The sequence below is a fragment of the Arachis hypogaea genome, chromosome 19 (assembly GCF_003086295.3).
Source record: "Arachis hypogaea cultivar Tifrunner chromosome 19, arahy.Tifrunner.gnm2.J5K5, whole genome shotgun sequence".
In the NCBI taxonomy this organism is placed as follows: Eukaryota; Viridiplantae; Streptophyta; class Magnoliopsida; order Fabales; family Fabaceae; genus Arachis; species Arachis hypogaea.
The window spans coordinates 116265681-116291383 of NC_092054.1; the positions used below are offsets into that span (position 1 = coordinate 116265681).

Sequence of the window (25703 nt, forward strand, 5' to 3'; positions counted from 1 at the left end):
CAACAAGTCGGCATCCTAATGGTTCAAGAGTTCTATGCCAATGCATGGATCACTAGGAACCATGATCAAAGTAAGAACTCGAATCCAAAGAATTATGTTACAATGGTTCGGGGGAAATACTTAGATTTTAGTCCGGAGAATGTGAGGTTGGCGCTTAACTTGCCTATGATGCAAGGAGATGAGCGTCCCTACACTAGAAGGGTCAACTTTAATCAAAGGTTGGACCAAGTCCTCATGGACATATGTATGGAAGGAGCTCAATGGAAGATTGACTCCAAAGGCAAGCCGGTTCAACTAAGAAGATTGGACCTCAAGCCTGTGGCTAGAGGATGGTTGGAGTTCATCCAACGCTCCATCATCCCCACTAGCAACCGATCTGAAGTTACTGTGGATCGGGCCATCATGATCCATAGCATCATGATTGGAGAGGAAGTAGAAGTTCATGAAGTCATCTCCCTTGAACTCTACAAAATAGCCGAAAAGCCCTCCCCTGGGCAAGGCTAGCTTTTCCTCATCTTATTTGCCATCTATGTTACTCAGCTGGAGCTTTCATAGAAGGAGACATTCACATTGAGGAAGAGAAGCCCATCACTAAGAAAAAGATGGAGCAAGCAAGAGAGCCCATTCATGGAGCTCAAGAGGCGCAGGAAGCTCATCACCATGAGATCCCAGAGATGCCTCAAATGCATTTTCCTCCACAAAACTATTGGGAGCAAATCAACACCTCCATAGGAGAATTAAGTTCCAACATGGGACAACTAAGGGTGGAACATCAAGAGCACTCCATCATCCTTCATGAAATCAGAGAAGATCAAAAAGCAATGAGGGAGGAGCAACAAAGACATGGAAGAGACATAGAAGAGCTCAAGGACATCATTGGTTCCTCAAGAAGGAAACGCCACCATCACTAAGGTGGACTCATTCCTTGTTCTTACATTCTCTATTTTTCGTTTTCTCTATGTTACGTGCTTATCCATGTTTGTGTCTTCATTACATGATCATTAGTATTTAGTAACTTTGTCTTAAAGTTATGAATGTCCTATGAATCCATCACCTCTCTTAAATGAAAACTGTTTTAATTCAAAAGAACAAGAAGTACATGAGTTTCGAATTTATCCTTGAACTTAGTTTAATTATATTGATGTGGTGACAATGCTTCTTGTTTTCTGAATGAATGCTTGAACAGTGCATATGTCTTTTGAAGTTGTTGTTTAAGAATTTTAAATATGTTGGCTCTTGAAAGAATGATGACAAGGAGATATGTTATTTGATAATCTGAAAAATCATAAAAATGATTCTTGAAGCAAGAAAAAGCAGCAAAGAACAAAGCTTGCAGAAAAAAAATAGGCGAAAAAAAAAGAAAGAAAAAGAAAAAAAGCAAGCAGAAAAAGCCAAAAGCTCTTAAAACCAAGAGGCAAGAGCAAAAAGCCAATAACCCTTAAAACCAAAAGGCAAGGGCAAATAAAAAGGATCCCAAGGCTTTGAGCATCAGTGGATAGGAGGGCCTAAAGGAATAAAATCCTGGCCTAAGCGGCTAAACCAAGCTGTCCCTAACCATGTGCTTGTGGCGTGAAGGTGTCAAGTGAAAGCTTGAGACTGAGCGGTTAAAGTCAAAGTCCAAAGCAAAAGAAGAGTGTGCTTAAGAACCCTGAACACCTCTAATTGGGGACTTTAGCAAAGCTGAGTCACAATCTGAAAAGGTTCACCCAATTATGTGTCTGTGGCATTTATGTATCCGGTGGTAATACTGGAAAACAAAGTGCTTAGGGCCACGGCCAAGACTCATAAAGTAGCTGTGTTCAAGAATCATCATACTGAACTAGGAGAATCAATAACACTATCTGAACTCTGAGTTCCTATAGATGCCAATCATTCTGAACCTCAATGGATAAAGTGAGATGCCAAAACTATCCAAGAGGCAAAAAGCTATAAGTCCCGCTCATTTAATTGGAGCTATATTTCATTGATAGTTTGGAATTTATAATATATTCTCTTCTTTTTATCCTATTTGATTTTCAGTTGCTTGGGGACAAGCAACAATTTAAGTTTGGTGTTGTGATGAGCGGATAATTTATACGCTTTTTGGCACTGTTTTTAGTATGTTTTTAGTAGAATCTGGTTACTTTTAGGGATGTTTTCATTAGTTTTTATGTTAAATTCACATTTCTGGACTTTACTATGAGTTTGTGTGTTTTTCTGTGATTTCAGGTATTTTTTGGCTGAAATTGAGGGACTTGAGCAAAAATCAGATTCAGATGTTGAAGAAGGACTGCTGATGCTGTTGGATTGTGACCTCCCTGCACTCAAAGTGAATTTTCTGGAGCTACAAAACTCAAATTGGCGCGCTTCCAATTGCGTTGGAAAGTAGACATCCAGGGCTTTCCAGCAATGTATAATAGTCCATACTTTGAACGAGTTTAGACGATGTAAAAGGGCGTTGAACGCCAGTTCTACGCTGCTGTCTGGAGTTAAACGCCAGAAACAAGTCACAAACCAGAGTTGAACGCCAGAAATACGTTACAACCTGGCGTTCAACTCCAGAAAGAGCCTCTGCACGTGGAACATTCAAGCTCAGCCCAAGCACACACCAAGTGGGCCCCGGAAGTGGATTTATGCATCAATTACTTACTTCTGTAAACCCTAGTAGCTAGTTTATTATAAATAGGACTTCTTACTATTGTATTAGACATCTTATGATCTTCGAATCATCTTTGGATTATATTTTGATCCTATTGATCACGTTTGGGGGCTGGCCTCTCGGCCATGCCTGAACCTTTCACTTATGTATTTTCAACGGTAGAGTTTCTACACTCCATAGATTAAGGTGTGGAGCTCTGATGTTCCTCAAAGATTAATGCAAAGTACTACTGTTTTTCTATTCAATTCAACTTATTCCGCTTCTAAGATATTCATTTGCACTTCAACCTGAATGTGATGAACGTGACAATCATCATCATTTCCTATGAACGCGTGCCTGACAACCACTTCCGTTCTACTTTAGATTGAATGAGTATCTCTTGGATCTCTTAATCAGAATCTTCGTGGTGTAAGCTAGATTGATGGCGACATTCATGAGAATCCGGAAAGTCTAAACCTTGTCTGTGGTATTCCGAGTAGGATTCTGGGATTGAATGACTGTGACGAGCTTCAAACTCGTGATTGCTAGGCGTAGTGACAGATGCAAAAGGAGGGTGAATCCTATTCCAGCATGATCGGGAACCTCAGATGATTAGCCGTGCTGTGACAGAGCATTTGGACCATTTTCACAAGAGGAGGGGATGTAACCATCGACAACGGTGATGCCCTTGCATAAAGCCAGCCATGGAAAGGAGTAAGACTGATTGGATGAAGACAGTGGGAAAGCAGAGATTCAGAGGAACGAAAGCATCTCTACACGCTTATCTGAAACTCTCACCAATGAATTACATAAGTGTTTCTATCCCTATTTTCTGTTTAATTAGTATTATTTTCGAAAACTCCATAATCAATTATTATCCGCCTGACTGAGATTTACAAGGTAACCATAGCTTGCTTCATACCAACAATCTCCGTGGGATCGACCCTTACTCGCGTAAGGTTTATTACTTGGACGACCCAGTGCACTTGCTGGTTAGTTGTATCGAAGTTGTGACAAATTATGAATTGAGATTAGAGCACCAAGTTTTTGGAGCCATTACCAGAGATCATAATTTCGTGCACCAGTAATTCAAGCCTATAGAGATAAAGGTGGTTCTCTTGAAGATAAGCTGACTTCACTCAAAATAAGATAAGATAACTAACTTATTTTATCAGAAAGGTCAGCCCACACCATTATAAATACACTGGAGCACCCAGGTATAACTCATACTCTGATTCTACTAAAAAATCTGTTTAATACGCATGCTAACTTAAGCATCGGAGTCTCTTGCAGGTACCCCCCCCCTCCGGTGACCAAGGATCAGAGGTGCAGCCAGTCTAACAAGTCAGACACAACAGCTCCGGCCACAACCAGCCAACCGGACACGTCATCTCCGACCAGTACAAAAGATCTCATCCGAGATCGACCTACAATTTTAGGTAACCCTCGGAACAGGTTTCATGCTTGAACCGAACTGGTTATTAAGTGACCGATTTCCGGTTAATCCGGTTGAACCGGTCAGTCCGGTTCGATTTTCAGAACATTGGGTATATCGCTTCAGTGGTAGATCTGCCTAGCATAAAACCAAATTGGTTCTCTGTTACTTGTGTCTTTTGTCTCAGCCTCCGTTCTATCACCCTTTTCCATAACTTCATGGTATGACTCATGAGCTTGATCCCTCTGTAGTTTCTTCAATTTTGTATATCCCCTTTATTCTTGTAGATAAGTACCAAGGTGCTCTTTCTCCACTCATCTGGCATCTTCTTAGACCTTAAAATCTCATTAAAAAGCTTGGTTAACCAACAAATGCCTTTCTCTCCAAGACCCTTCCAAACTTCAATCGGGATATTATCGGGTCCTATTGTCCTGCCATTTTTCATCGCCTTTAGAGCCTCTTTTACTTCAAAGTCTCGAATCCTTCGATAGTAGTCGAAGTTTTGATCTTCTTCCCTCGTGCATAACCGACCAAGACTCGAAATAGTCTTCTGTTCTTCATTAAATAACTCGTAGAAGTAGCTTTTCCACCTTTCATTAATCTTCTCCTCTTGAGCTAACACCTCCATGTCTTTATCCTTTATGCACTTAACCTGATCCAAGTCTTTCATTCTTCTTTCACGGCTCTTTGCGATTCAATATATACCTTTTTCTCCTTCTTTCGTGTCTAAGGGCTGGTAAAGACCCTCATATACTCTTGTTCTTGCTTCGCTTACAGCCACTTTTATTTCTTTCTTAGCTGCCTTATATTTTTTCCAATTATCTGTATTGCGGCACAAATACCACTCTTTAATATGGCAGAAAACTATTTCCAATGTAAGTCTCCCCATTTTCTTACATCAATTCCCACCTTTAAAAATATATGCAGAGAATGCATATTTTCTTCTTGTTGATAGGGGAAAAGTTTTTAAATGAAAAAAGAGGAAAGTACAACAAGGGAGAGGATAAGACATCCTCTAAAACAAGAAAAGAAATACGAACTTTACACAGTAAAAACATAAGAAAAGTTGTTCAGCATCTATTATCTTTACATGTTTATTCATAGTCGATGTGTATTTATGTGTATGTATCATCTTTTCATATGTCAATTTCTTATAAAAATCCTTTGCTAAAGGTCTATTACTTTTCAGATTTTGTATATGTGTCTCAAGTTCACCAGATTGTTCTTCCAGAAGACTTAATTTTTTGGTGACTGAAATAAATTAAATAAAGAAAAATAAAACAAATAAAACAAGGAACTGCCTAAATAGAGGGACAGTCCCGTTTAAGACTACTCTTAAACTCCTCCCAAGGTGAAAGAAGCTCCACATGCGAAAGTTGTAACTTCATCGCCATCTTTGCCATAGTATCTGCCACCATGTTTGCATCTCTCATAATCAAACGAAAGTCAACCCGCCAATTCCAATGCATGATATCTCTTATTTTGAGCACCAGTGGATCAATAAACCCAAAACCATCTTGAGTAACAAGATTAAATACTTCCACACAATCTGTCTCACAAATAACATCTCATATTTATATATGTTTATTAGTGCCTTTTGCCAAATTATTTGAAGTATTCAGGTAAAAAAAAGTTTAAAGTAGATTTAATGTATCCTATACATAGGTAATTAAAGATGACTATTTGTTTTAACTTTTCATATTTTTAAATGAATTTTTGAATGGTACTAACTTATTGGGTTGACATCTTCTCAATCCACGTTTAACCAATTGTTTTTGCATAAGATTTTACTAGATAGATAATGATTTTTATAAACAATATAAATAATGAGTTTTAAAATTGACCTAATGAAATAAAAAATCACTCCACCCTAAATTATCTCCTAAACTTTAACATTAAGATAACTATATGCACATTTAGTAAATTGAACATCGTTAACTGTATACGAGTAAATCAAATTAAAAGAAATAAATTAAATAATTATCTAATTAAAAATAATAAATATAATTATCTGCATACTTATTGAATTAAATATTAAATATATTCATTGTTCACCTTATTTAGTATTCTCATCGTTTACGTATACTTTTGGATATCACGTCTATACTTTTCTTTCCAATTTTGTATTAGGAAAATAAAAATTGGCTCTCTTAGATGAAAGAGGCATGCCATGATGTTTTACTGACTGCAGTAAGCTAAATTGGTGGATATTCTCTTTAACTTATATTCATAATTGGTCATTACTCATTTATATTATTGCAATTCTGAAGTTGAAATCTTGCTTTGGTGTTTATTCTTGGGAGACTTTTCAGATTGAGAATGTTTGATTCCTAAGCTTTTCGTTCTGCATAGCATCAAATTCCAATCATCTTCTTCAATTGAAAAGAATATATTTTTGAATTAATTATCTTCTGGGGTTTGCAAGATTCATTCTTTTATTTCTGATCCCAAACTAAAAACGAAGGCAGAAAAACAATTTTGTTGGTTTTGGGATTATTGAGAAATGGAGAAGGTAATAAACATTCTGAAGCCGAAGCCGAACCCTCAACAGTTGTTGAGAGATTGGCAGCGTCGCCTTCGCCAGGAGTGTCGCAACATTGAGCGCCAAATTCGCGGTATTCTCTCTTTAAACCCTAATTTCTTCTTCTCATCCTCTTCCTATTTTGTCGTGGCTGATTTTTGTGTTTTTTCAATTAGTCAGATATACAGAGAGAAGAGAAGAATGTACAAAAGGCGATTAAAGAAGCTGCCAAGAGGAACGATATGGGCTCTGCAAAGGTCAAAATTTTTGGCAGTTTTTGTTTTTTTTTTAAACTTTTGAATCTAAACGGTTCAAAGAACGAAGTCACTGTTTTGCAATTTGCAGGCCCTTGCTAAGGAACTTGTGAGATCTAAGAAAACAATAAACAGACTTTATGAAAATAAGGCACAATTGAATTCAATATCAATGCACCTTGGAGAAAGTGTGGGTAAGTTTCACCATGTTTTTATTTGGCTTATCAAATAGTGAACCTTTATCCAAGTCAGAAAAGAGTTTATGCTAGCAATTGAAAAGGAAGATTGGAGGTAATTAGGTCAGTTAGGCTGGTCAGGATCAGGATCAGGATCAGGATGGAATCAAATTCCTATTTGATGAAAAGTGCACCATCATTGTAATGGATACCCTTTTTGTGTTGTATATGTTGTTCTGTCCAAATCATAAGCTGAGAACCATTTGTTGTTGATTGAGTCAATGCACTTATAGCAGTGGTGTGACAACCATATATGTTCTTGCAACAATTGTTGTTTGGTAATTAAGTTTAGAAGTTAGTTCTCATGTTAGATTTGTGTTGTTAAAATCTTTTTATTGTGCAATTCATGGTATTGTTTGCTTTTGCAGCAATTGCTCGTACTGTGGGACATCTATCCAAGAGTGCCGAGGTTATGAAGCTTGTCAATAACCTCATGAAGGCTCCTGAAATGGCTGTGACAATGCAGGAGTTCAGCAAAGAAATGACAAAGGTATGCGAGACCACTTTCTGGTTAGAGAACATATTCGCCTTGTACTTAATCAGGAATGATGTATCTTGTAGGCAGGAGTTATCGAGGAGATAGTATACGATGCTGTTGACTCGGCTCTAGATTCTGAGGACATAGAAGACGAGATTGAAGAAGAAGTTGACAAGGTGCTGACAGAAATAGCTGGTGAGACGGCTGCAGAGCTCCCCGAAGCCATCCGGAAACAAAAGTTGAAGCAACCTGAACAAAGGGTTGGAGCCAGTGGAGGGGTATGTGCAAGTTCATTCTCTTTGTGAAAAGGCTCTTTCCTTGACACAGTTTACACTAAATTTTGGAACATTATATAAATGCAGGAAGAGGCTATAGTTGAGGGTGTTGATGATGAGGAAGAAATGGAAGAAATAAGGGCAAGACTTGCCAAAGTTAGGTCATAACTCATAAACAAGGCTTCGGTACCTAATAATATACATTGCAAGAGAAGATGTGGAGAGAAGTTTGCATCCTGTTTGTGATAGTTTGATTGGAAAAGAGAAATATGGGATGGGACAGATTGTATGTAATACACGAAAGTTGTATCAATGGGTAATAGATCTTTTGGGACTACATGATCAAGGGTCAAAAGACCTTTATCCATGATACAGGAGATTATTGTATATTCAATATTCTATGATGGCTTTAGTTAAATCAGGATGCATGAGATCCAATAATAATATAAAGAAATTAGTAATTATTAGAAATTTTTTAAATTATGGAGGATTTGGATCTGTCGAATGATGCCATTTCTTCACCACTAACCTGAGTCACTCAAGTTAGTCAAATAAGTTGTGATTAATATTTGTCTAAGTGCTTGGTACTACACAATACACATCCCTTCAGACTTACTACCTCACATGTATTGTCTTACATCTTGAGATGCCAAAATTGGAAGGGTTAAGTTACACCATGAAAAATTTTTAGATTTTGCTACTCACTTTAAATATATTAAAAATGTTTGTGTATTTATGTAAGATATGTTACTTTACTATTTTTGGCATAGCGTGCGGCTCATCACTTAAGTGATTTATTTTTTTATGATTTAGTCTTAGTTTAGTAAAGTTATTTGAAGAAAAAAACATATTTTATTTCACATATGGTAATTAAAAAGTTTGTATTTGTGTTTGTAGTTTTTAAAAGTTAGCTTTTTAAAGTTGACTTGTGTTTCAAAATTAAGATGTTTAATATAATTTTATATATTAATAAATAGGGTAAACCACTAAAAATGTAACCGAATGATTTTGTCGCTGACAAAAATACACTCGAATTTTGTTAGCGACAAAAATACCCATGATTAAATATGTATTCTCAAAACAAATATTTTCCATATACAAGTCATTTTTTGATACAAGTCCATACAAGTCTCTTTAACTTAATTCACCTCATGCATCACTATCTAACCAACTTTTCAATCAACGCGTGATGCGTGAGCATCTTTTCTATCTTTTCCTATTAAATTTGCATTTGAATTGTTAAGTTTAATCAAGATTTAAATACTTTTTAGCCACTATGAATGCTACTTTGAGTTGTATGAAATTCTATTGATTTCAGGTAGCGTTCGGATGGATTTGACGGAGTTTTATGGAAGAAGAGAAAGAAAGTGGATGATGTTGTCAACCCTGACCTCCTTGCACTCTAACGAATATAACTTGAGCTATAGAGGTCCAATTGACGTGATTTCAGCGGCATTGGAAAGCTAACTTCCAGAGCTTTCCAACGATATATAATAGTATACCCTTTTCCTCCATTTTGTTCGGCCACATTGGTGCCTAACTTGGAATTTCCCAAGTTAGGTGCCAGATGAAGACTTACACGCATAGTCAATTCGGGAATGGTGGCGCCTAACTTGAAATTTCCCAAGTTAGGTGCCAATTGAAGCCAAATCACGCCAAAGCATACTGCCATACTGGGGTGCCAGCCTTGAAGAAAGCAATGGTCCCCACACCAATTGAAGCCAGCAATGAAGATTTTATTTTCTTTTGATTAAAATATTTTATTTTAATTACAAATAGGAAAAGATGTTATTTAATTTTAGAAAATATATTTTATATTTATTAGGATTAGATATAAAAGGGAAAAGATTTAGCCCTTCGGGCTTCTCTTCTCTCTTACCTCATTCCGCACTTTATAGTTTTTCAAAACCCTTGTTTTCTCTCTGAACCATGAGCAACTAAACCTCCATTGTTAAGGTTAGGAGCTCTGTTTATTGTATGGATTGATACTATTACTTTTCTATTTTAATTCATGTATTGATTTTAATTTCAAGAATTTATTTTTGTTCTTCATCTTATGAATCTGGGTGGAACAAAAGTATGACCTTTATTCTAATTGAGTCCTTGTAAACCTTAGAAAAGCAATTTACCTGAACAACAGCTTGAAACATAAATTCTCCTAAATTTCTAATTATCTGGACTTAACGAGATACGTAACATATAATCCTCTTATATTTAGGTAATTAGGATTTTTGTGGCACATAAACTAGTTTTGAACTTAACCCTCTAATCGGAATCAAGTGACCAAGGAATCGGCGGTTGATGAAGGTTAGAGGAGACTAAAAAGGTCTAAGGAATTAGGGTTTAGTCACATATAGTTTGCCATGAATTGACTCTTGCATGATTAAAATAGTTGGTAAGAAAAGTTAATCCGAAAAATAAACATCTCTGAAACCTTAACTGTTTTCTCCATATATTTAACAACTTGTTTACTGCTTACTTTATTAATTTTCTGAATTTACTGTTTAATGAAATTGAGACCCAAACACTCTTTTTGGCTTGTCTAACTAAGTAAATCATTCAATCATTTTTTCTTAGTCCATCAATCCTCATGGGATCGACCCTCATTCACTTGAGGTACTACTTGATACGGCCCGGTGCACTTGCCGGTTAGTTTGTGGGTTATAAATTTCGCACCAACGTGCGAATATATAACTTCTTTTTTTGAAAGGATTTTATTTCCATTTTCGAATTTTCTCAGTATTTTTGATCTACGTTCTGTTCCATCTCTGCGTTTTCTGCGTTTCTCTTCATTCGTTCTCTGCATTCTCTTTTTTTGTTTTTGTGATTTCTTCATTCTCTACGTTTTTGAAATCAACCTCTGAAATCAGTTTTGAACAGTTATCTCGTTGTTGAAGATAATGAATGATTCAAGTTCAGATTGTCAATTGAACCAGAGCGAAGTAGATTATTGTTTTCAATCCAATCAAGTGGCTGAGGTGTGCTTCGATTCTAGTTAATGTTTTTATTAGTAGTTTATGATTCTGTAGGTGAATAATATTTTTGTTTGTTAAAATTGATGTCTATCATTGATGGTTTGAATTGAAAGTAACGTAGGAATTCTGCATTAAAGAAAATATTTTTGTGTATTTGTAACAAATTTTGGTATAAACCTAAGATATTTATGTGTATTGTTTAAAAATTTTCGGTGTATGTGTACTAATAAATTCTGCATAATTCAAAATTCTTCTTCTCCCTCCTCCTCATCTTCTGCTACTTCTTCTTCTTTTTCATCATCATCATCATCATCATTTTTTTTTCTTATTCATCTTTTTCTTCTTATTTTACCTTCTTGAGTTTTTTTTTTTTCTCTCTTAAAAAGAATAAAAATAAAAAATCAAGCGAAGAACATAATGCTGTAAAATTACTTTGAAGAGGATGGAATTACATTCATTCTACTAAAAGAAAGAAAGAAATAAGGAAAAAAAGAACAAAAAAATGCAACATTAAAGGAAACATTGTTGTGTATTTGCAGCAAATTTCGGTATAAATTAAGATATTTATGTGTATTGTTAAGAATTTTTGGTGTATGTGTACTGATAAGTTCTGTATAATTCAAAACTCTTCCTCTTCCTCCTCCTCATCTTCTGCTGCTTCTTCTTCTTTTTTTTCCATCATCATCATCATCACCATCTTCTTCTTTTTTTTTCTTATTCATATTTTCCTTCTTATTTTACCTTCTCAAGTTTCTTCTTGTTTTACTCTCTTAAGAAGAATAAAAACAAAAAAAAAAAATCAAATCAAGAAGAAGAAGAAATACATAATGCTGCAAAATTACTTGGAAGATGATGAACTTACATTTATTCAACTAAAAGAAAGAAATAAATAATAAAAAAAGAAGAAAAAAATGCAGCACCAAAGGAAATATTTGTGTATTTGCAGCCAATTTCGGTATAAAACTAAGATATTTATGTGTTTTGTTTAAGAATTTTTGGTGTTTTTATATTGATAAGTTATGCATAATTTAAAACTCTTCTTCTTCCTCCTCCTCATCTTCTACTGCTGCTTCTTCTTTTATTCATCACTATCACCATCTTCTTCTTTTATTTTTTCTTATTCATCTTTTTCTACTTATTTTACCTTCTCAAGTTTCTTTTTGTTTTACTCTCTTAATAAGAATAAAAACAAAAAAAAAAATCAAATATAGAAGAAGAAGAAGAAACATATATTGCTGAAAAATTATTTGGAAGAGGATGAATTTACATTCATTCAACTAAAAGAAAGAAAGAAATAATAAAAAAAAAAAGAAGAAAAAAAATGCAGCATTAAAGGAAACATTTTTTGTGTATTTGCAACAAATTTTGGTGTAAAACTAAGATATTTATGTGTATTGTTTAAGAATTTTCAGTGTTTTTGTATTGATAAGTTCTGCATAATTTAAAACTCTTCCTCTTCCTCATCTTCTACTGTTTCTTCTTTCTCATTTTCTTATTTCATTTTCTCATAATTCTTTTCGAATTCAGCTTCGAAACTTTCTTTATTTTTTATGACGATTTTGAGAGATTTTTGAGAAATTTTGATCTTTGTTTGAATTGAGTGTTGCGGTTTTGATTGAAGGAGAAGAACTGTTTGTCATAATGGTTTTTGCACTATTCAAGAGTTGGAGAAGAGCTTGTTAACAAACAATCTAAATTGAGGGTTATTTTTGTTGGATTTAGGCCAACTTATATGAACTTCTATGCCAAAATGACTTGTATGTGTAGCAGGCCTCTTCTCAAAAAATGATTTAGAGATTGAATTTTGGTGTGGTTTTTTGCAAGCATAATTAGAAAATGAGATATTTTTATTCTTAAAATTTGGTGATTTTTCTCTGAGTATATATTTTTTTGTGATTTTTTTTGTCAATAACCAATAATACTTTTAAAAAATCACAAAAAATATATACATACTGAAAAATCACCAAATTTTAAGAATAAACATATCTCATTTTTTAATCATCCTTGCAAAAAATTGCTTCAAAATTAAATCTCTAAAGAATTTTTTGATAATACATGTTTAATGCTGGATATTTTTGTCGTATTTTTAAATTATTTGAGAGCATTTTTGTTGACAGCAAAATTCAAGTGCATTTTTATCGGTGAAAAAATTATCCGAGTACATTTTTAGTAGTTACCCTAATAAATATCTAACTTTATACTTATATTATGTCTAAATTTTACTTATACACACGTGTAGGTATTAGTTGATACCAATATCATCTATTTCATTGACCAGTGTAACATCAGATGATGATTGAAACACTTCATCAGTTACCATCATAGAAGAGAAACTACGATCCCAAATCGACGTTCCATTACCCACATTCGAAAAGAAATGCAATTTTTCTTGATTACTCATAAAGATAGTCAATTCCTCCCCTATAAAAATTGTTATCTCCAGCAGCTAACTCTGTCTTCCTCTTTTTGAAAACCATGGGTTTTTTTAGGGCTGTGATGGACTGGAATTCACACCCCATATAAAAATGATGAATCCGTTCTTTTTGGCAAGCGCACCAAAATTATCGTCAAGTAATAACCCACAGTGGAGTAGGATCGTATCAACAGAGATTGGTAGATTTGAGCAATTTTAATCAATTGGTGAATTAGTCAAGCTAAGCAGAATAGATTGTGATTGCAGAATTGTAAATGTGCAGAAATATAAATGACTCAAAAATAAAGGAAAGCAATAAATGGCAGAAACGGAAATGACAATAATGTAAAGTGCAGAAACATAAATGGCTTAATTGTAAATGGGAATGGGGATTTGCAGAATATAAAGAAAAACTATAAAGAAAGTGGAAGATAAGAATAGGGGAATTTATTGAGATAAGGAGATATTGTTCTCTTTGGATTAAATCCAGCTCATATCCTCTTCAATCATGCAACTCATTGACCTCTTGGAAATCATGATTGATTGAGCCCCAATCCCTTGGTGACTCAATCTCTCAGATCTTGATCAATAGCCAATTTCTTGGTCTAATTGCTTATGAAGAGAGATATGCTTGGTCCCTAATTATACCACACATAATCATAGGTCCAAGTAGAGGGAGGATTATATGTCACCATATCCAAACCCCAAAACCCAGATCCTACTCAAGTATGAGAAGGGATTTCTAGCATGGTTTCATGTTTCCTTTTCGAAGGTTCCCATGAAACCCATTTTGCATTCAACCCCTTTTCCAAGGTGATTGAATGCTAAGCATGAAGAACGAAATTCCTTCTAGCAAATCAAAGAGAAGATGAAGAGAAGAAGAAATTCACTATCATTAATCTATCAAGTACAACAGAGCTCCCTCTCTCAATGAGAGGGAATTTAGCTACTCATAGCTCAAAGAATAGTACAAGAGATAGAAGAGATGATAAAGTGAAAAGTAAATCTAACTATGACTAATAGCTCAACTGCTTAACCCCTTTCTCAGTACTTTCAGGGGTTATTTATACTACTCCTAGCACTAGAAAATAAAGAAAATACAAAAAGTGAAAAGAAAAATACAATTTGGAGGGGGAAAAAACTCAATAAACGTGATCTTCCAGCTGGCGTGTGACTGGCGCTTCAGTGGCGTGCCACGCCCGGCTCTGAATCTGGCTTGGCGTGCCACACCCAACTCCTCAAGGGGCACGCCCTCCTTCATTGGCATCCCTGGCGTGCCACGCCTTCGAGCCCAAGTGGCACGCCCAGGGTTCTTTTAAGCACTTATGTAGCCTGGCGTGCCACGCCTTCGACCTCAAGTGGCACGCCCAGGCTTTCTCCCTCTTCTTCTTGCTTCTGAAAAGTTGAACTAGCGTGGCACGCCCATTATGTGTGCTTGGTCCTTCGCTGGCGTGCCACGCCCATAACTCAAGTGGCACGCCCAGGTCTTCTCTTGGTTGGTTGGTGATGCTGGCGTGCCACGCCTGAGACTTTAAGTGGCACGCCCAAGTGAAATTCTAGAGCTGGCGTGCCACGCCTTCGATACCAAGTGGCACGCCCATATGGTTGACCTCCTATCTCCCTCTCTGGAAAATATAACTGGCATGCCACGCCCAGCTTCTGGCGTGCCACGCCCAGCATTTTGCCTTGGTCCAGTGATTGGCGTGCCACGCCTGGTTCTTCAAGTGGCACGCCCATCTTTGCTTTGGCTTCCTTGAGTGTTGGCGTGCCACGTATGGATGCTCAAGTGCCACGCCAAAGTGAGGATGAAGGCTTGGCGTGCCACGCCTTCGACATCAAGTGGCACGCCCAGCTTTGCTTTGGTCTCCTTGTATGTTGGCGTGCCATGCCTGGATGCTCAAGTGGCATGCCCAAGTGACAATTTGAGGCTGGCATGCCACGCCTTCAACATCAAATGGCACGCCCAGCCTTTTGGCCTTCAATCTCTTCTCTAGAAACTTGTACTAGCGTGCCACGCCTTGCTGCTCAAGTGGCACGCCCCTTCTAGTGTGGGTCTTTTAAGCTTGGCGTGCTATGCCTGGCTTTTCAGGTGGCACGCCCAAGTGACTTTTGAAGCTGGCGTGCCACACCTTCGATACCAAGTGGCATGCCTAGGGTCTTGATTTCTTCTGGATTGATGAACTGGCGTGCCACGCCCCATGGTTCAAGTGGCACGCCCATAGTATGTGATGGGTTAGGCGTGCCACGCCCCTTTGGTGGCCTTCAACATTGCTCTCTGGAAAATTACACTGGCGTGCCACGCCCAGCTTCTGGCGTGCCACGGCCATGCAAAATGTTCAATTGTGCTTCTCTGGAATTCATAACTGGCGTGCCATGCCCAGTTCTTGGCGTGCCACGCTCATATAGAGAGCTTGAGGTTCCTTTCTGGAATTTAGTACTGGCATGCCACGCCCAGCTCCTGGCATGCCATGCCCATACAATTTTGTGGCGTTTGCTCCAAGTGGCACGCCAGTTTCACACGCCCATCTTGTTTTGTTGTTTTCTTCCCCTTTTTGATGTCTTTTTCACCTGAAATTTAGCACAAACCCATTTCAAAGCAATGTACCATAATATTCATCAAATAGTGCATGAATTGCAATAATCAAATGAGATTATGCTCTTTTATGGTCCTTTTTATGCAAGAAAAAAGGGTAGATGATGCAAGTCATCACAACACCAAACTTAAGCTTTGCTTGTCCCAAGCAAATCAATGTGAGCAGTTCTTATATAAATTGAGACTTGACCTTGAATGCATGCAACATTGTTAAGGATAAGGCTAAGTGTTTAACACATGAATATTCTATTTCAATGTCACAAAGAACTCCTAGGTTCTTGAAGGATATTTCAAGTATAAACTTCAAAGGCCTTTTTTATTGATTGTCACCTTGAAGTAGTAAAAGTTATTTCATTCTCTTTTGATTATCTTATTCCTTTCACTTTTTCTTTTTTTATCATTGACCACGACTCTAAATATTTTGTCTCAAGACAACCCTTTAGTTAGGCTTTCAATTAGCACTCCTAAACCAGTTGGCTTTAGGGTACTAGGTGTTGAAACACCTCTAAGAATTTACTTACCCAGGCCTCTTCTTGACATCTTCACCACAAGCATCTACTAGGTTTTCCAACTCTTGTGAGCTATTTAGTGTTTCTTTTCATCCTAGTAGTTGATGCTCAGAGCCTTGGGTCTTTATTGCTTACTACTTCTTGGTTCTATAGATATTCAAGGGACACCCTTCTGCCTCTACTTGTCCTACCTTTTAAGCCTAGTTGCTTTTCATGACTCATTTTCTTTTCAGTTCATTCAAGGTTCTACACTTAGTTCCTTATCTCTTAGTTTTTTTTTTAACAATTCCACTTGGTCTTAGTCTCTTTTGCTCTTGTTTTTGTAAAAACTCACACTAACTCTTATGGAAACAAACTAATCTTTTATTGATGTATATGAACTTGAACTAACATTGCATTTTCTTTCTTGTAATTAAAAAAGACTCATAAAAGACTTCAGGGCATAAAAAAAAGAAAAAAACTAAGCATCAAAACATAAACTATCCTAACATTGAAACTTATTATCAAACAGAAATTCAAACATAAAGAAACTTAAACAGAAATTCAAAATTTTGAGATTGTCAACCATGGAACTCAACAACCTTGAGCAGCTTCAGTTCATTGGTCCTTTTCCTTTGTCTTTCTTTTTGGAAGGGGAGGAGTCATCATCATCCTTTTTAGAGGATCCCTCTTGAGCCTTTGTGTCTTTTACTTTCTTGCATGCTAAGTTACTTTATTGCTACTTACATTTCTTGCTCTCTTGTTTGCATTCACAATCCCCATGCTCTCTCTCATAGCCAATAATTATACACTTCATTGCAACTCCTAGGGAAGACGACCCGGGAGCTAAATATTCTCGGTTATTTTGTATTAAATTTATTATTTGATTGATGTTCAATTGTTGGGTTTGGACTATACTTGCAACGGACAAATTCTACTTTTAGTGTGAAAATCCAAACCCATGCTTTTGGGCTTCGTCAAGGAGCATGACCTAGTGACCTGTGCTTTTCTTACCTTAAAAGTTTAATGAAATTTCTATTATATTGGGGTTAAATATTCTGCATTCATGCAGATATCTAAGATAAAGCTCGTTGACATTCCTGATGCAGAATGTATTTGATTTTCAACTAATAAGGAGCCTTATTTCAAGGCCAGATTTTAGGTACAATTTTCTTCATATCTGAATTGCTAATGTCAACATTATGGGATTGCATGTCCCATTTTGTTTTGTAGTGTACTTGTATTTCTGCAGGGGATATTAAGTGTGAGAATGTGCTGATTACATCCTCGAATTGGTTGTACCTTGCGAACTTTACATCTTTCAAACCTACTTACATTCCATATGATGACCCATTGGATTTTTCTTTTTTCTTTGACACTGGTGGAAGAAGACTCTGTTATCTAGCACCCAAGGTTGGCCTCCCTTTGATATCTGTTTTATTTATTTTTATTATCTATCTTACTATATTTTGTTGGCTCAACCATGATGTTTAATGCTAATCTTGTGTTAAATGCTTAGTTCTTGCATGTTCTTTTCAAACTATTCCATATGATAGTGCTGTGTTTTTTATTCTTCCTTTTTGTAATTGATCTGAATTTCATTATACACGGGCAAGTGGTCTTATAAGATAACTTAATATTAGAGGCTTAATTAATAAGAGAATTTGGCAAATGTTAAATGGCTTTGAAACAATTTATGACCCTTATATTCTAATGGAGAAGTTAAATTTTTATTTGAGGATTTTGAACAAAATAATATTGATATTCAGGTAAGCTCACTATTTTATTAATTTCAGTAGTCGTACTTACAACATGAAGTTGCTACAAGGTTATAGGATTAGTTCTTTTATGAAAAATTTTCTAGTTCTTAGTCCTGGTGCGTTGGGTTATTTTTTGCTGTAAAATATGTAATGATTCCTATTTATTGATTGATTTATTATGTTTGCAGACTGATTTGAGGTTCCAGAGCCATGCTGTCCTTGCTTTCCACGAAGCTGCTGAAGCCTACTTGGTTGGTTTGTTTGAGGACACCAACTTGTGTGCCATCCATGCCAAGAGGTCACCATAATGCCCAAAGACATTCAGCTTGCTCGCCGCATCTGTGGTGAACATGCTTAAGCTGATTGATTTCATGCTCCTTGATCGTTTCGGAATACACCTCGTGTTACTATTTTAGTATTGTTCAAGTTTCCTATGCCATTGTATAGTTCTTGACAACCTTTTAGGTTTCAATTGATGTCTCTAGAATGATTATTTTGTAAATTAGGTCTAGGAAGTTCGTGACGTTCGAAAAAATGACTAAAAATAATTTTTAACGAAAAAGTTATGCACATTGAAAGTTCTGTGTGCAAAAGTAATTTCTGCATAACTTAACAGCTTTTTACCACTTTTTATGGGAATGCGTACGCGAATACACGTGCGACGCAAACCCTTGGCTTTGCCCAGATGCCCTGCGTATGCGGGCGTGTGCATGCGTACGTGAATGGGAAAATTTATAGGCTCGCGTGTGTGGGCAGTTCCATGCGACACTGGACAGATTTCTTGTCCAAAGGGGCTTGCGTACGAGGACAAGAGTCTATTTTTGAAACGGAAAATGGGATATTTCTTGAGGATGCTGAGTTTTGAGGAAAAAAATATTAGGAATGTTACTTTTGATGAGGATGCAGTTATAGTACAAGAGCACAATGAGAATCCTACTATAGATACTGCTACAGTACAAGTGACTAATGAGAATCCTCCTCAACTCCAACCCATACAGCAAGCTCAACAACCTCAAGAAGTGTCGTTAAAGAGATCCAACAGAGAAATGAGAAGTGTAATTTTGGATGAATAAGTAGTCTATCTCCAAGAACATGAGGGTGGCATTGGTATGATAGAAAAATGACCCAATCAATTTTCTTCAAGTCATGCAAAGTTCTAACTTTAAAAAATGGATCGATCAATGAAAGAAGAGATAAAGTTTATGAAAGACAATTACATTTGGTATCTCGTAGAATTACCTGAAGGTGTGAAATTATTTAGTTGTAAATGGATATTTAAAATCGAAAGGAATTCTAAGGGTAATGTCAAGAGATATAAAGTTCGTCTAGTCACTAAAGGCTTTACTCAAAAGGAAGGCATAGACTATAAAGAGATTTTTTCTCTAGTATCATCGAAAGACTTCTTTAGAACCATAATTGCACTAGTAGCTCATTTTGACTTGGAGCTACATCAGATGGATGTAAAGACAACGTTTCTCAATGGTGACATTGATAAAATGATGTATATAATACAACTAGAAAATTTATATCAGGCGATTCAAAATCTATGGTTTGTAAGTTAAAGAAATCCATCTATGGTCTCAAACAAGCTTTCTATCAATGGTATCACAAGTTTCATCAAGTATTTACCTCGTATGGTTTTGAGGTAAATATTATAGATGAATGTGTATACCGCAAATTTAGTGGGAGTAAATACATACCTTTGGTCTTATATGTTGATGACATTCTACTTGCCAGTAACGATATAGGATTGTCGCATGAAACTAAGAAATTTTTATCGAACAAATTTGAAATAAAAGATCTTAGTGATGCCTTTTTTGTATTAGGAATCGAGATACTAAGAGATTGCTCTCAAGTTATTCCTGGATTATCACAAAAGAACTATATTGAAAAGATAATGGAAAGTTGTAGACCAATGAACACACTCATAACTAAAGGAGATAAGTTTAGTCTCAACCAATGCCCTAAAAATGATATTGAGAGGATAGCAATGCATGATAAATCTTATACATCAGCACTAGGGAGCTTAATGTATGCTCAAGTCTGCACACGTCTCGATATATTATTCATAGTGGGAATGTTGGGTAGATACTTGAGCAATCCTGGCATAGATCATTGGATAACTGTTAAACACGTAATGCATTATCTGAAGAGAACAAAGAATTACATGCTTACTTATCGAAGATCAGAAAATTTAGAGATCATTGGGTACTCTGATTCCGATTTTGTGGGATGTCAAGATAGTAGACGCTCTACTTCAGGCTGTGTCTTCATGTTGGCTGGAGCTATTACATGGATGTTTAACAAACAGACTCTTGTAGCTTCTTCAAAAATGGAAGTAGAGTACGTTGCTTGCTTTGAGGCATCCAAACATGGCATATGGTTGCGAAACTGTCAATGGACTTCGTATAGTAGATGATATTGAAATTGTAACATTCCAATTGTTGTCTAGATCATTATGAAAACTAAGTGCTACTAACTTGTCTTCCTAATTATTATCTATTATTTAATAAATATGAGCCTGATCATAGTTAATACGTTGTCGGTTTTACGAAAGACTTTTTCTTTTTAACAAAACATTAAGTCAACACACATCAACAGTAGTTATAATAACAGTCACAAGATAATATAGAAATATTCATAAGCATCTCACAAATACATATATAAAACCAAGTATACGGTGATAAGTCGTCAACTTTGTACAGGATCCATTCGGAACATTCCTGGCATAGTTAGATAATATATATATATATATATATATATATATATATATATATATATATATATATATATATATCGAGTCTTGACCTATTCAAAAAGCCCCTAAACTGGAATCCAAGCTAGCCTAATTCTCTTTATAAGCCTAGTCCCCTCTAAAATCACAAAAGTGAGGTGAAGACACTATAGGTCTTCAAACGTGGCTAAACAGGATGTCTCCAAAACAACAACAACTGCGTAATCTTTCTCTTTAACGGGTCATAATATTTGTAGATGGGAACCAAGTCCACCCCAACTCAAATAGCTACCTAAGCGAGGTCCTCATAAGCGGAATCTTCTAGTATGTCATGTGTCTGTTGTCTACCCGCTCCCGACATTACCCGGGCACAAGTCTCAAATATGGCTTTCCAAATGCATACAGTGTGCATATAAGTCTTATGGTCAGGCCGCATACAATGTGACTTTTAAATGTATTGTAATATGCTTACATTTGGAAAACAATTCTCAATGTGTTGGCGTCGACATTTGGCACTAAGACCTAACCAAGGTTGCATCTGCTCTCTTGTGGCAGAGAGTCTCTTAAAACCTTTTTATCTTTGCCCTCTACTCTCCTATGACAGAAGATCCTTTTAGTTAATACATTATTTTCTTTTCTATTTTCTTCTCTCCTGTGGCAAAAGTTCTTTAGATTTTCTTATTAGTCTTTGCTCTACTCTACTGTGGTAGAGATTTCCTTAATCTTTTTTTTTTCTTTTCTTTTCTTTCTTCTTTTCTTTCTTATCATTCCACAATATAAATTATTTTCACATTATTCTCTCACATTTTCCTAAGTGTCTTGTGGAAAGAGAATCAAAGATTTTTAATTTAGATTTGTCTTTCTAAAACTTTTAGGACAATTTTCTACTTATCCTTTTATTATATCTTAAATAAAATAATATCTTTTAAATAAAATATTAATATATTATATTGGTACAAGTAAGCTAGTATTAATAATAAAAGAGTATTAACATTATTATTTTTATATCAAAACCTCTTTACTAACGTCCTATTCTTGAAGCTTTTAGGAATTATATTCTAACTTCAAGCTTTTAAATATTTTAACTTTTAACCCAACATTTTATAAAATTACTAATTTTAACTTTATATTTAAAAAAAAATACTAATTTAATTTCACATTTCTAGAAATAACCTGAACTCTTATAAAATATCCGATTTACTCTGGAACTTTTATTTTTTACGAAAAATACCCCGAAATTTATATATTTACAAAATCAATCTCAACTTTTATCAAAATAAAATTTTATTCTCAAAATAATAATATTATAATGGTAACAATCACAGCCCTTACTCAAAAAAATTCTTTATTGAAATCTGTTCGAAAATATATATAATTTTTAATCCGTTTCGAGCTTTACGGTTACCAATTTTCACTGTTTCTCAGTTGATCTCTCGACCATCGTATCTCATCAATTTCTAACGTGCTTCAACAATATCCCAACTCCCAAGTTTATCAAATAATTTGGTTCCTACTGGCCTCTTCATGGCCGAACCATGAATTCCACAAATTCATCAATATATCACAAAAATTCAACAGAAATTCAATCAAATTCAATCAATAATCAATCACAACATTAATTCACTTAACCAATACAAATTTAATCAGTGAAAAATTATCATAATCCTACCTCTGTACGAAATCATAATAACGAAAACTCCAAAGAAGCTTTCTAACCGAACAACTAAAGAAGAAAATATGTATAGCCCAAGTGGGAGATTGTTGAGAAATTATTTAATTTTCTAATTTGTTTGTGAGAAATACATATATTAATTATAATCACAAACTATGCTATTTCAAATTAAATGACTTATATAACGGTGATCTCATTTTTGTTGTAAATGCTAAATTGAATAAGTCATAATTACTTTTGATTTAAAATTAAATGAGAATAAAACCAGTTACTATCTTTATTTGAGATTTAGATACTGTTTTTATTTGGGCTTTAGGATTTAATGAATGCCATATTTAAATATAAATAGTGACTTCAGGGTTTTGGTTTCTAACATACCAAAGCCGCCTCTGTTGTTCTTTTCCCATCAGAGGAGTTACAATTCAGCCCTATCAGGGATATAGAAGATTTTAGTTGAGGATGACTGAGACAACTCTTCTATCACTTTTATGAGTACAGGTAAGCTTTCGCACTGTGACATATATTTTTTATGGTTTAATATAGATGATCTGGATTATAAAACAATTTATTCTAACACCAATCTCCTAATAAATTCTTTTTCTTTGCTAACTCCAATATATAATTCAACACCTCTGCCACCAAAATGAACAGAACGAGTGATATTAGATTACCTCGGCACTACTCTCTCTTAATATGGAAAGGTTCAGTTGGACATCCATTGGTAATAATTGACATGCTTGTCTCTCTAACAACCCTCTAATCCACCCCTTCCATATTTAATTAATCGCCATCCTTTCTGAAACGTGATCTAAAATGACTACTTTACTGTGTTGTACGTCTTTTTAAAATTGAAGTTCACAATCACCCTGTCATTTTTTATTTTTCGTCATCCATCCTAGCATTTCACAAGCAATGAGGCCCCATCCAAAATTTGTCTAGCTAATTAATTTTCACCCACCATCTCATCCATTACCACCTTCATTCTTTTGACAAGCATCTTTGATATTACTTTGTAGTTGCTACCAATCATGCTAATTGGCCTAAACTATTTTATTTCCATGTGAACATCTATCTTTGATACAGTGTTACCCATGTCATATTTAAGTTCCTTGGTAGAAAATTAGTTTTAAAAAAATTTATCACAAATTAGTTAAACTCCTCATCCATAATATCTTATGTACTCTTTATGAACAATATGTTGAACTTGTCTGGCTTTAGTGCCTTTGAAGGACTACAACTGAAAACTGCATCTCTGATATCTACATTTGTAGACAACTTTTTTAAATCCCAAGCTTGTTTAGGAGATATTCTTTTAAGTATTCCAACTTGAATTGCTTTATTCTTCTCAGATTTTTAACGACTTATTTTTAACTATTAGTTTTGATACATGTTTTCTTATGCTCTTAATTATTTCTGTTGTATAGAAGTATTTTATTTTTTATCTTCTTCCTAAATATATCTATCCCTCGATAGCTGCCTCAATTACTCTCCTTTTTTCTCGTTTCAGTTTACCTTCTAAAGCTTTTCTTCTACTTACCTTCAAATTAGATTCAATTTTATTCTTCTCCAACTTCTCATCCACCTTAGTTATTTCTTCCTCCAATATTTTTACTCTTTCATCCACATTGCCAAAGATCTCCTTATTCCATCTTGTGATTACACACTTCAGCTTCTTCATTTTTTATTAGTAAGTACATTCCCCACGGATTCTATTCCTTTTCGATCATTGGAATAAAGCTTGGGTGCGAAAACCATATATTCAATGACCGAGAAGACCTAGGATCACAGTTTGTTCTTTCACCTGCAAGCTCAACGGTATGTGATCAGATTTGGAAGATTTTATCACCTCAATTTTTAAACTTGAAAATTTTTTAATCCAAACCAAATCCACACAAATTCTATCCAGACGATTGGCTTGGCTACCTTTCATCTATGTATACTTTTTTTTCCTGTAATGGGAGCTCCACAAGGTTTATATTCTGAATCTATTCTCTGAACTCTTCCATCCTCACAAGACTTACTATGCTATTATAACGCTCCTTTGGATACATGACTTCATTAAAATATCCTATCACAATACATGGTATTAAATTATTTTTCTGGTCTGCCATTTTCTTCTACATATTTATGCTATCTATCACTGGATGTTCTCCATAAACTACCATAATTGCTAGCTCCAATTCTACCTGCCTTAGCATACCATAGATATACATCCATCTATTGCCGTTAATCCTATTATTCTCAATAAAAGTTTTACTGTCACAAATTCACAATAATCCTCCACCACTATCATTTGTATCTATTTTTTCTCATCCAAAATCACCTTATCTCCACATTTTTTGCACAACTTACAAAGATAGAAGAAGACTTTATTTAACCAATCCCAAAAATTACGAGCATAGTTTTCTAACCAATTCTTACACACACCCCTTGCCTTTCCTCTACCTTTCTAACCTCTGTAATTTCAAAACATTATCATATTGAAACATTAATGTTACCAACTTGATTGTGTGCCCTCTTTTTTCTGCCTCTAGATCTTGTTTTGACAATGATGTCTTCTCTTATATTATCGACTTTAAGCTCCCTTTGAAGATGATTTATTGTTTCATCTTCATCATCATATTGAAACATTAATTGTGTCCCAATAACCCTCCAAGATTTTGTTTCTTCATCTTCATTATCTTCTTCATTACTTGTTTCCGCCACCTCTGTTTCACCATCTAGATCCTTATTGATGATCTTGCTGTTCTTGATTGAATTTCTCCTTCTCACTCGTATTTTCTTTTTTGTTTCCATTTTTCTTTCTCTTCTAATCAGCACACTTGATCTTTTTTTTTATTTTTTCCTTTCCTGTTCTTCTGTGTATATATGTCCCAACCCTTTTGTTCTTTTTTTCAACCTAATTTTGACCTCTTTTGAATTTTTTTTTGTGAACCATCGGGGCCAAGGCCCAAAGAAAGAAATAAAAGCTAACTGTCTATAACGATTATCCATTTCTCTATCATTTACATAGAGATTCCATTCCTTTGGGTATACTATCAATAAAGCTGAATCCATTGTACCTTTTGAAACTTTCTTTTGCAAGCCAATCAGTGCACATGTTCCTTTCTTTCAGGGTGTGTTGAAAGATGAGCTCCTAGGGTCTTCTTCGAAACTCCTCAATTTCTCTTAAGAGGAGATTAAAACGTTGTGTATTATGCTTGAGATTTATCTCCTCATACACTTCTATTGAATTAACTTCTACAACTACTC

General features: G+C 35.2%; 1 protein-coding gene and 1 pseudogene across 2 annotated transcripts; one reads left to right on the forward strand and one right to left on the reverse strand.

The window, feature by feature from the left end:
- The window catches only part of LOC140182324 (uncharacterized), a 177071-nt pseudogene that overhangs the window by 113695 nt on the left and 37673 nt on the right, over positions 1-25703 (reverse strand).
- On the forward strand, positions 6106-8234 carry LOC112777265 (vacuolar protein sorting-associated protein 24 homolog 1). 2 transcript variants are annotated; one of them, XM_025821598.2, is made up of 6 exons: positions 6106-6667; positions 6754-6830; positions 6919-7021; positions 7432-7553; positions 7625-7819; positions 7904-8234. In XM_025821598.2, the coding sequence occupies exons 1-6, from the start codon at positions 6556-6558 to the stop codon at positions 7982-7984; spliced, it is 690 nt and encodes a 229-aa protein (XP_025677383.1). In that variant the 5' UTR covers positions 6106-6555; the 3' UTR covers positions 7985-8234. The 2 variants fall into 2 exon arrangements, with proteins under 2 accessions (XP_025677383.1, XP_025677384.1); XM_025821599.3 differs by having other exon boundaries at positions 6143-6667; positions 6750-6830.